Source organism: Trachypithecus francoisi, unplaced genomic scaffold (assembly GCF_009764315.1).
Source record: "Trachypithecus francoisi isolate TF-2019V2 unplaced genomic scaffold, Tfra_2.0 Lachesis_group4, whole genome shotgun sequence".
Lineage (NCBI taxonomy): Eukaryota > Metazoa > Chordata > Mammalia > Primates > Cercopithecidae > Trachypithecus > Trachypithecus francoisi.
The window spans coordinates 114,254,716-114,266,995 of NW_022681469.1; the positions used below are offsets into that span (position 1 = coordinate 114,254,716).

The 12,280-nt window shown below is 48.7% G+C and overlaps 1 protein-coding gene and 1 long non-coding RNA gene across 2 annotated transcripts in view; one reads left to right on the forward strand and one right to left on the reverse strand.

Annotated features, from left to right (window-relative positions):
• The window catches only part of LOC117072013 (myosin-16), a 71,665-nt gene extending 70,924 nt beyond the window's left edge, over window positions 1-741 (forward strand). The window contains exon 42 of the mRNA XM_033191783.1: window positions 519-741. Within this exon, the coding sequence (XP_033047674.1) occupies window positions 519-719 (201 nt within the window). The 3' untranslated portion in view covers window positions 720-741. The remainder of the gene's footprint in view (window positions 1-518) is intronic.
• LOC117072025 overlaps window positions 1-12,280 on the reverse strand; it is a 40,972-nt gene that overhangs the window by 19,749 nt on the left and 8,943 nt on the right. The window lies entirely within an intron of this gene.

Genomic DNA, 12,280 nt, shown 5'->3' on the forward strand with positions numbered 1-12,280 from the left:
TCAGTGCGGGTCACCAGGCTTGCTGGGAATTAACCACAGGGAAAGAAGCAAGCATTGGCCCTAAGATGATTCTGCGAGGCTCATGTCCATGGCGTCTCTTCCTTGGAATCCAGTGGGAAGGGGAACCAGACACTATATACCACAGATAAGAACTTGTAAAGGGGCCAGGCATGGTGGTGGCTCATGCCTGTAATCCCAGCACTTTGGAAGGTTGAGGTGGGTGGATCCCCTGAGGTCAGGAGTTCGAGACCAGCCTGGCCAAAATGGTGAAACCCATCTCTACCAAAAACACAAAAATTAGTCAGGCATGGTGGGGGGCACCTTAATCCCAGCTACTTGGGAGGCTAAGGCAGGAGAATCGCTTGAACCCTGGAGGTAGAGTTTGCAGTGAGCCAAGATCGTGCCACTGCACTCCAGCCTGGGCAACAGAGCAAGACTGTCTCTCTCAAAAAAAAAATGCACATTTAACCAGAACCAGCCATGTTTATGCCCCGTTTCCTGCCGTGCCTTTGTCACAGGAGGACCAGGCCAACCAGACCCTGGCTCGATACAGGAAGACAGTACATGAGCTGGATGATGCTGAGGAGCGAGCGGGCATGGCAGAGACCGCTCTAAACAAGCTGCGCACCAGACACCGTGTGGCCGGCAAGGGCATCACCTCCGTGGAGATCATCCAGGTGTCCAAGACAGGCACCTCGAAAACCCTTTCTGAGGAGTGAGGCCCTCCGTGTCCTGGGCCACAGCCGGTAGGTGTGGACTCTGCTCTGGACCACCTCGCTCAGAGCGCTCCTTCCTGCACTGGCTTTGCTCCTAGTAGTGGTACTATGTGACCCAGCCATATTCCCCCTATTCCCCAGCTCTAGTCTTTGTCACACCCAGTCTCATGCAACAGGAAGCACAAAGCTCTTCTCCTCCCTCTTCAGCTGCAAAACCCTGTATCACAGGTGCTGGCCGACCTGATATTCCCTCATCTGCATAGAAGGGCCGTTCCCAAGTGTGATGCCACTTGACACTAGCCTTGGTACCTAGTGCCAAGTCACTGGGAGTCACTGGGACATCCACAAGCTTATGGCAATGTGTGTTCATCTTTCATGTCCCCCACAATGTCATTCTTCACTGGAGATTTCATCAATCCTGGTTGAGTTCAGGTCTCTAACGCTAAGAAAATTATAATTATCATCACAGCTGCCATTTCTCGAACACCAAGTGCAGGTGGGATTTTGAGGAAACAATGTTATTCCCCTTAATTCAGAACTAATCAAGGACGAAAAATATTGCAGATAAATATATAAAAGTTAAAATAGGCTGGGTGCAGTGGCTCGTGCCTGTAAATCCTAGTACTTTCGGAGGCCGAGGTGGGAAGATGGTTTAAACCCAGGAGTTCAAGACCAGCCTGGGCAACACAGTGAAACCCTGCCTCTACAAAAGTAAAAAAAATTAGCCAGGCATGGTGGTGCGCACCTGTAGTCCCAATTACTCGGGAGGCTGAGACAGGAGGATCCCTTGAGCCCAAGAGTCTGAGGTTACAATGATCTATGATCATACCTCTGCATTCCAGCCTGGGCAACAGAGTGAGGCCCCATCTCAAAGAAAAAAAGTCAAAATACCAGTTTTATTTATTTATTTATTTATTTGAGAGGGAGTCTCGCTCTGTCACCAGGCTGGAGTGCAGTGGTGCGATTTTGGCTCACTGCAACCTCTGCCTCCCAGGTTCAAGCGATTCTCCTGCCTCAGCGTCCCAAGTAGCTGGGACTACAGGGGAACATCACAATGCCCAGCTAATTTTTATATTTTTAGTAGAGACGGGGTTTCACCATGTTGGCCAGGATGGTCTCAATCTCTTGACCTCATGATCTGCCCACCTTGACCTCCCAAAGTGCTAGGATTACAGGCATGAGCCACCACACCTGGCCCAAATACCAGTTTTACTATGCCATATTTCTAGATTGAGGATGTGGCTTTAATGTGCATCCACCATAGGCATCCTCAAAATTAAAGATACCTGAAACCCCAACTCTACTAAAAATACAAAATTTGCCAGGCGTGGTGGCGCACGCCTGTAATCCCAGCTGCTCGGAAGGCTGAGGAACTAGAACTGCTTGAACCCAGGAGGCACAGGTTGCAGTGAGCCGACATCACGCCACTGCACTCCAGCCTGGGTGACAGAGCAAGACTCTGTCTCAAAAAAAAAAAAAAAGAAAGCTGCAGAACTGAACAAATGCAGGCTTAATCCCTGGGGAGCAGCCACTATTCCCAGGAGAGGAACGATCGGAACCCATCATCCCTGGGAGTAGATCTAAAAGGAGAGATTAGGTGGGGCTCAGCTCTGCCTTCCTGTTTCCTTCCTTATTCCAAAAACAAGATCAATCACTCCTTTTCCCATGGAGAGAAGCAAAAAGAAAGTAAGGAGTAAGGCACAGAATGTGATTTTGGAGGAGTGGATGCCAAAACGTGGTCCCGGGACCAGCAGCATCAGTGTCACCTAGGACGTTCTTAGAAACGCCTATTCTTAGGCCTGGCTCCAGACCTCCTGCATCAGGAGCTCCGGGGGTGGGCCCAGCATCTGTGGTTTAGCAAGCCCTCCAGGTGACTCAGATGTGTGACTGAGTTTGAGAACCACCCAGATACATGCAGCCAGGGTGTGGAGGTTTCTCCTTGAACAAGAGCCAAGTGCTAGGAAAGAAAAGGAAACTCAAAGAGCTGGGCGCAGTGTCTCACGCCTCTAATCCCAACACTTTGGGAGGCCAAGGTGGGAGGATCACTTGAGGCCAGAAGTTTGAGACCAGCCTGGGCAACATAGCAAGGCCCTATCTCTACAAAAAAAAAATGTAAAAAATGAGCGTGGTGGTGGCTAAGTGCATGGAAAATGCTTTTCACTCTCTTTTCTACCCTACAAGGTAGGTATAACTATCCCCATTTGTCAGGTGAGGAAAATGAGCTTGGAGAAGTTCAGTGACTGGCTCATGGTCACACACCCTATGCTATGAAAAGGCAAGTTATCTTTTATTTGAAGTTACTGTGGAGATTGATATAGTTGCCATCTGTGTGGGATTAACCAGGGCAGCAAAAAAATCAAAGACTTGATTCACTCTGGGAGGTGGGGTGGGCTGAACCCTAAGCACCGACCTCCATGGCTTCTGGGAATCATATCTGGCCTCCCTGAACCAACATCTTGTTGAATCAGTCCCTGGTGAGGAGGGTAAGGTTCCCTGCTCAGTTACAATTCGCTATCTTTCAGTAATGGCGGTCGGTTTGGGTTTTGGCCAAAAGCGATAACCCCACTGACCTTTGATGTGAAGCTGAGCTTTATCTGACCGTTTGCTTAGGGAGGAGGTAAAATATGGGGCACAGAATCTTTTTCTGAATTCTCTAACCCTGAAATAATGGTTAGGTCAGAAAGTTAAGGAAACCAGAAGCTTGTCTCTGCATTAATGTGTAACCATCTCCCTTCAGGGCAAAAACCTGAAAGGGATCCCTCCCAGTGAGCTCTGACCTAGGTAGGGACTACTCATGAGGCTTCCTGAACACCAAGCATCAGGAGGCAGTTCAGCTCCTTCCCCTAGGAGTCTTAGGCACCAGGATTAGACATCCTTTAAAGCAGGTCCCCTGCCCTGGCTTGGCTGGACCTGGTACAATTGCTCTGTCATAGCAAGGATCTATTTCCATGCCATCAGGGTGCCATCCTGCCACCAGAGGTGATGAGGCTGTGCCTCTGGGTCTACTCTCCATGTCCTAATCTGTCCATTTTGTTTTTATTTAATCAGCCAGGCATGAAGGCAGGTCCCTGTAATCCCAGCTACTCAGGAGGTTGAGGCAGGAGAATTGTTTGAACCTGGGAGGCAGAGGTTGCAGTGAGACTCTGTCTCCAGAAAAATTTTTTTAAAAAATTAAAACTGAAAAGGAAAAAAATTAAAAACATAAAAATAAAATATTTTAACAGAAATGTAAGAGAACAAATAAAACTGATCCTTCACTAGGCAGAGGAGAGAAGGGAATTCCAGATAGAAGGCCCAACACACACAAAAGTGCAAAGGTGGGAGGTACACAAGGGCACAGGCTGGCTGGAGTAGATGCGCTCAGGATGAGGCCAGAGACCGGCAGCACGGTGGGGGATGAAGCTAGCAGGGTAGGGTAGGCAGGGGTGAGACTGTGAATGGCTCTACTGGGTACAAATATTCCATAAGCTCCATAAGGAAAGCTTACTAATTTTAAAAATCCATTTGTGGGAATGTGATGTGCAGTAGCTTTTCTTTCTTTGGAAGATGGTCACATCACAATAGCAAAACCCCTCGTGACACATCACAGGCAGGCTCTCAGGGAGAGCTCTGTATCCCAGGGCACTGCACTCTGGGCCCACCCAATGACTTGTAGGGGTACATTAAGCCCAAAGAAGGTGTCTCTTAACTCTCAGAACTTCATGCAGAACAAGCTAGGTATGACTCAACAGTATCCATTACTAGGAAGGAAGCCTTTGCAGAAGATTCCTAAGCGTCTCAGGGAGCTGATGTCAGAGGAGCAAAGATGTCAGAGCTCCCAGCTCTGACCCACATGGACTTGCTCACCTTGCTCACTATCTGTCTTTCTTTTTCCAGGGTAATACAGATCTCAACCGCGGTTCATTGAGAGGGAGAAAATACGAAAATGGAAAACTGGATCTGTCCTGAGAATGTTTACTATGCAAAAGAAAGTGCAAGCCAGGAAGAGACAGGTGGTGAAGAATAAAAAGTGCTATGGTGGAAAATGAGCTTGGGAACATAAATACCAGCCATTAGAGGAATGAAAATGAGCGGGGCTTCTCTGGGACGGCAGTAAGCATTTGGATGACAGTAACGATGGATCTGTTTCAGTTGAGTTCCTACATGTTCATGTCAAGGACGGAATATGTAATGTCTGTGACCCGGCTGTTCTCTACAAAGAATTCCTCATGTGGACAATGTTAATTTCCCCATATAGCTTAAATAAAAGAAACATTAAAAAAAAAATAGACCAACTGGAGCTTCTTTGCTTTTTTAGACAAAGAGTCTTGCTCTGTGGCCTGGGCTGGCGTGCAGAGGCACAATCATGGCTCACTGCAGCCTTGAACTCCTGGGTACAGGCAATCTTCCTGCCTCTGCCTCCAGTCCAGTACAGTAGCAGTACCAATGTCCAGCTCTGCCAGGCTAATTTTTATTTTTCTAGAGATGGGTTCTCACTATGTTGCCCCGGCAGGTCTTGAATTCTTAGGCTCAAGCAATCCTCCCACCTCAGCCTCCCGAAATGTTAGGATTACAGGTGTGAGCCACTACACTAGACTTGGAGCTTCTTTTTAAATGGAGAAATTTTATTTTCCTAAGACTTATCCAAAGGCAATTTTTACCACCGCCACATAAAAAAGTTTTGTTGCATCCCTATATACTAATTCACAGGCTTGTTTCTACTGGAAACCATGAAAACAATACAGTCTTGGTGAAGTTCTTTCCAAATTTTGAAAGTCTGTATCAGAGAAATGAAAACAAACTAGGTTTCTTAAACCCAAGAAAGTTACGGAATCTCCGGAGCAGGTCAAGTCCATCCAGGCTAATGCTCCACATTGCCCCTGCACGTTCCGTCTCATCTCCCAGGATGTCCAGACACCAGTGGGTCAGCTCCGTGAGGGCAGGCAGGCAGCCGTTTTGTTCACTACTGTATCCTCAGCAACTAGAGACTGCCAGGGCTGAAGTGTGCACCCAGTAAACACATAAAGAGGAAATGAAAGAATGAGCTGCCTCCCAGGGCAGTGACCTTCCTGACACTGCCAGAAAGTTCTTTCTTCAATCCAGATGAGACCTGCCCCCCGGTGACATCTGCATGCTGTCCTGCTATTTCTTTCTTTTTTTAATTTTTTTGAGACAGAGCCTCACTCTGTCACCCAGGCTGGAGTGCAATGGCTCAATCTCGGCTCACTGCAACCTCTGCCTCCCAGGTTCAAGCAGTTCTCCTGCCTCAGCCTCCCAAGTAGCTGGGATTACAGGCACGCACCGCCACGCCTAGCTAATTTTTGTATTTTTAGTAGAAACGGGGTTTTACCATGTTGGCCAGGCTGGACTCAAACTCCCGACCTCAGGTGATCCCCCCCCACCTCAGCTGCCCAAAGTGCTGGGATTATAGGCGTGAGCTGCTGGCCCCAGCCTCTGACCTGGTGTTTCTACCCAAAGCCCTACAGAACAACCTTCATGGAAGCCAGTTCTCAAGACAGGTCCCGACAAGTTTTCTCTTCTCTAGGCTGAACATTCCTGGGTCCGTCAACCTTCCCTCGTGTGGCAGGGTTTCTGTTGTGATCTAATATTCCTCGACCCTTTCCTTTCCTTGCCCTCCTAGTCTTTGGAGAGCTGCTGTGGGGGCAGCGCCATGAGGGAGGGCTCCCTGCCAGTTCCCAGCCCTCAGAACACACAGGCTCTCTGGGAATGGTGTGTCTTCCAGCATTCTGACCTCTCCCCAATCTGTTGGCAGGCAGAAATCACTGTGTGGGGTGGTGGAGAGAGGAACACTACTTCTTTGGTGTGTCCCTCTCCACCTTCACACCAGGGCACATCACCCCTATGATGGTTTTGAACTTGGCATTCTCGGCTGGGCAAGGTGGTTCATTCCTGTGATTCCAGAACTTTGCGAGGCCAAGGCAGGAGGATCACTTGAGGCCAGGAATTGAAGACCAACCTGGGCAACATATCGAGATCCTATCTCTACAAAAAATGTAAAAATTAGCCAACGATGGTGGTGCACGCCTGTAGTTTCGGTTACCTGGGAGCCTGAAGAGGGAGGATCACTTGAGTCCAGGAGGTCGAAGCTGCAGTGAGCTCTGATTGCATCACTGCACTCCAACCTGGGTGACAAAGCGAGACCCTATCTCAAAAAAAATAAACAACTGGGCGTTCTCTAGTCTGGGAGTAGTCTAAACTGGGAGCCCTGGGGGGAGCTTTGGTTCCTTCTATGCAATTGGACCAAATGTGATAACACTGCCCTCAGGTGGCAGGGTCTCTGACTGCTGCGTGTGGATTTCCCGGGAGACGCCAAATCACAGAATCTTAGAATTGTTTATTACAAAATTCTAGGACTGGAAGGGGCATTTAAAGGGCATCTAGGCCGGGCGCGGTGGCTCAAGCCTGTAATCCCAGCACTTTGGGAGGCCGAGACGGGCGGACCACGAGGTTAGGAGATCGAGACCATCCTGGCTAACATGGTGAAACCCCGTCTCTACTAAAAAAAAAAAAAACTAGCCGGGCGAGGTGCCGGGCGCCTGTAGTCCCAGCTACTCGGGAGGCTGAGGCAGGAGAATGGCGTAAACCCGGGAGGCGGAGCTTGCAGTGAGCTGAGATCTGGCCACTGCACTCCAGCCTGGGCGACAGAGCGAGACTCCGTCTCAACAAAAAATAAAAATAAAAAAAAAATAAAGGGCATCTAGACCAACTCTGAGGCAGCTGGGGATTCCCCTCCATAATATCCCTGAAAAAAAAAAAAGATAATCCAACTTCTACGTGAACCTTCCCAGTGAAAATAGGCAGCCCATTCCAGTTTTTAGTTTTGTTTTGAGACAAAACAAAACCAAAACCAGGGTCTTACTCTGTTGCCCAGACTGTAGTGCAGTGGTGTGATGATAGCTCACTGCAGCCTCAATCTCCCAGGTTCAAGCAATCCTCCCATCTCAGCCTCCTAAGTGACTTGAACTACCACGCCACTACACCCAGCTGATTTTTTTGGTTTTTTTTTTTTTTTTTTTTTTTTTGCAGTGATGGGGTTTCCCTATGTTGCCCAGACTAGCTTTGAGCTCCTGGGCTCAAGTGATTCTCCCACCTTGGCCTCCCAAAGTGCTGGGATTACAGGTGTGAGCCACTGTGCCTGGCCCCATTCCAGTTTTGACTAATGATTATGGTCAAAAAGTCCCCCTTAATACTGAATGAGACTATATGTCCCTGCATTTTGCCCTTACTTTGCTCCAGCCTTCACCTCTATAATTACATAAGTCAAATCTGTACACTCTGAAGTCAGACAGATACAGGTTCCGCTTTCCCAGCAGTGTGACTTTGCAATTAGACACTTGCCCAGTTTCTTCTAGCATTCCACAGGACTTCAACACTTGTCCTCCGGCTAGGGATTTGTCATGAAAAGGTCAACCTTGAGTTATGGTTGAATCAAAGGCTAAAAGGGAACCTGTCAGCTATTATAAGGGACTCTTCTTCCCACTTCTTCCTGAGCCCTGGCTGAAGCTAATAAAAAAAATGTATTCTGTAGCTTTGCAGTAATACTTCCATAAAATTTCCCTCTACAGATGTTTTTTGTTTGTTTGTTTTTTGAGATGGAGTTTTGCTCGTTACCCAGGCTGGAGTACAATAGCACAATCTCAGCTCACTAGAACCTCCACCTCCCAGGTTCAAGTGATTCTCATGCCTCAGCCTCCCAAGTAGTTGGGATTACAGGCGCCCACCACCACACCTGGCTAATTTTTGTATTTTTAGTAGAGATTTTTAGAGAGATTTAGTTTCACCATGTTGCCCAGGCTGGCCTCGAACTCCTGATCTCAGGTGATGCACCCACCTCGGCCTCCCAAAGTGGTGGGATTATAGGTGTGAGCCACTGCGCCCAGCCTACAGATATTTTTTAAAAGCAACTTTAAATAAGGCAGCAATAAAGTAACCAGACTGAAGGGAGAAATGCATTATAGGAATTAGGTCTGGTGATCAGAAAGGCTCCTGTAGGAGGAGTAGGTACAGGGTGTTATAGGAGAGGCACTCGGCCCAGTCTTGGAGGATAAAGGAATGTGTCTGGAAGAAGTCATGTCTCTGCTGAAGCTTAAGGATGAGTAGGAGTTAGGCATCCAGGGGAGAGAGGGCTTGTGGGAAGGGAGAGTGGGAGAGCAGGAGGAGGTAGGCAGGGTGTGTCAGCTAAGAGTGTGCTTGGCTGCAGGTGGCAGCACACTGAGCCAACAATGGCATACGTGGCAGAGACATTTAACGATCTCACACACGCACACACCCCACCCTGCCCTGGCAGATGGTTTCAGAATGAGTGCAGTGTGAAAGCACCAGGTCTCCACCTTTTCATCCTGCAGCATCCTTGGGCCTGTCAAGGCGATTGCCACAGCGTTAGGCATCATATCTTCCTCTGCCATGTTTAAGCCAGTAAAAAGATACAGGCTGGTTGGCCGGGCGCGGTGGCTCAAGCCTGTAATCCCAGCACTTTGGGAGGCCGAGACGGGCGGATCACGAGGTCAGGAGATCGAGACCATCCTGGCTAACATGGTGAAACCCCGTCTCTACTAAAAAATACAAAAAAAAACTAGCCGGGCGACATGGCGGGCGCCTGTAGTCCCAGCTGCTTGGGAGGCTGAGGCAGGAGAATGGCGTAAACCCAGGAGGCGGAGCTTGCAGTGAGCTGAGACCCGGCCACTGCACTCCAGCCTGGGCGGCAGAGCGAGACTCCGTCTCAAAAAAAAAAAAAAAAAGATACAGGCTGGGCGCGGTGGCTCACGCCTGTAATCCCAGCACTTTGGGAGGCCAAGGCGGGGGGATCATGAAGTCAGGAAATTGAGACCATCCTGGCTAACACAAGGAAACCCTGTCTCTACTAAAAATACAAAAAACAAGCCAGGCGTGATGGCAGATATCTGTAGTCCCAGCTACTCGGGAGGCTGAGGCAGGAGAATGGCATGAACCTGGGAGGCGGAGCTTGCAGTGAGTCCAGAACGTGCCATCCTCCTTTTTTTTTTTTTTTTTGGAGACGGAGTCTTGCTTATCACCCAGGGTGGAGTGCAGTGGCGTGATCTCGGCTCACTGCGTGCTCTGCCTCCCAGGTTCACACCATTCTCCTGCCTCAGCCTCCTGAGAAACTGGGACTACAGGTGCCCACCACCACCCCCAGCTAAATTGCAAAATACTATTTCAAATCAGAACCAGTGACTAAGAGTAAATGTCTGTTATTTTTCACCGTGTTGGCCAGGATGGTCTCCATCTCCTGACCTCGTGATACGCCTGCCTCGGCCTCCCAAAGTGCTGGGATTACAGGCGTGAGCCACCGTGCCAGGATTCTTTTTTTTTTTTTTTTTTTTGAGATGGAGTCTCGCTCTGTGCCCAGGCTGGAGTACAGTGGTGCGATCTCGGATCACTGAAAGCTCCACCTCCCGGGTTCACGCCATTCTCCTGCCTCAACCCCCAGAGTAGCTGGGACTACAGGCGCCCGCCACCACAGCCAGCTAATTTTTTTGTATTTTTAGTAGAGATGGGGTTTCACAGTGTTAGCCAGGATGGTCTCGATCTCCTGACCTCGTGATCCGCCCGCCTCGGCCCCCCAAAGTGCTGGGATTACAGGCATGAGCCACCGTGCCCGGCCTGAACTTGCCATCCTTTTATCAAGGAGTACATTTTTTTCCAGAAGCTCCCCATGAAATGAACTCGTGAGTGTTGATTAGCAGAAATGGGGCACACTGCCATCCCTAAACCAATTAGCGGCAAGTGGGAATGGGCTTGCTGCATTAGACGTGGACCAATCGTGGTTCATTTCCCGGACTTGGGGAGGGCCTAGCTTCCCTGAGAGCCACCAGAACAAAAGTAGAGAAGCCATGTAGGGAAAGGTGTTGTGCGGGCAGCCAGTGTCCACCACATAGACGATGTGGTCAGAGACAAAGGTGACAGATCACAGAGACATCTGTGACTTGTTATGGAGTGCAGACTTTATTCTAAGGGTGAAAGAGATGTGTCCAATGGTTTCCTCATGATCCAATTCAGGTCCTCTATATAATGTAGGTGAAGTTGTATCTCACCTGCTGCATCACACTGGAAGACACATGATGTCAACCTAAACTCTGTTCATGATGTCAACTTTGATCACTTGATTAAGGTGTTTACCTCCATCAAGGAACATTCTAGAAAACAACTGGTGTGGGCTGTTTAAGACTCCCAGCTCTACCAGGTGCAGTGGCTCATGCCTGTAATCCCAGCACTTTGGAAGGCTGAGGCTGGCAGATCACAAGGTCAGGAGTTTGAGACCAGCCTGACCAACATGGTGAAACCCCCGTCTCTACTAAAAAGATAAAAATTAGCCGGGCATGGTGGCACACGCCTGTAATCCCAGCTACTCAGAAGGCTTGAATCGCTTGAACCCAGGAGGCAGAGGTTGTAGTGAGCCGAGATTACGCCACTGCACTCCAGCCTGGGTGTGCAGACTTCGTTTCAAAAAGAAAAAAAAAAGACTCCCAATTCCACAAAAGTCAAAACAAAAAACAAACAAACAAAAAAAGGCTGAGGACCTTGTCTCTAGTCCCAGCTACTTGGGATACTTGGGAGGCTGAGGCAGGGTCACTTGGGCCCAGGAGTTCAAGGCTGTGGTAGCTATGATCACACCTGTGAATAGCTACTGCACTCTATCCTGGGCAACACAGCAAGACCCCATCTCAAAAAAAAAAAAAGACTGAGGTGAAGAACTGTTCCATATTAGACTAAAGAAACATAAGAACTAAGTGCAACAATTGATCTCAGGCCGGGCGCGGTGGCTCAAGCCTGTAATCCCAGCACTTTGGGAGGCCGAGACAGGCGGATCACGAGGTCAGGAGATCGAGACCATCCTGGCTAACACGGTGAAACCCCGTCTCTACTAAAAAAATTACAAAAAAACTAGCCGGGCAAGGTGGCGGGCGCCTGTAGTCCCAGCTACTTGGGAGGCTGAGGCAGGAGAATAGCGTGAACCCGGGAGGCGGGGCTTGCAGTGAGCTGAGATCCGGCCACTGCACTCCAGCCTGGGCGACAGAGCAAGACTCCGTATCAAAAAAAAAAAAAAAAAAAAATTGATCTCAGATTAGTTCCAGGATTGAAGGGGGAAAAAAAAGCTAGAAAGGACATTATTGACCAGGCACAGTGGCTCATACCTGTGATCCCAGCACTTTGGGTGCCTGACACAGGCAGATCACTTAGTCCAGGAGTTTGAGACCAGCCTGGGCAACATGGTGAAACTCCGTCTCTACTAAAAACACAAAACTTAGCCGGGCATAGTGGCCCGCACCTGTAATCCCAGTTACTCAGGGGGTTGAGGCACGAGAATTGCTTGAACCCTGGAGGCAGAGGTTGCAGTGAGCTGAGATCGCACCACTGCACTCCAGCCTAGGCGACAGGGTGAGACTCTGTCTGAAAAATGAAAAAAAAAAAAAGTAGAAAAAGACATTATTGGCACAAGTGAAATTTGAATATAAACTTCTAACGAACATATTAATTTGTTACATTAAGATTTGTAATTGATGTATTTATTATTATAGTAAATAACATTGAATTAATGTTAAATG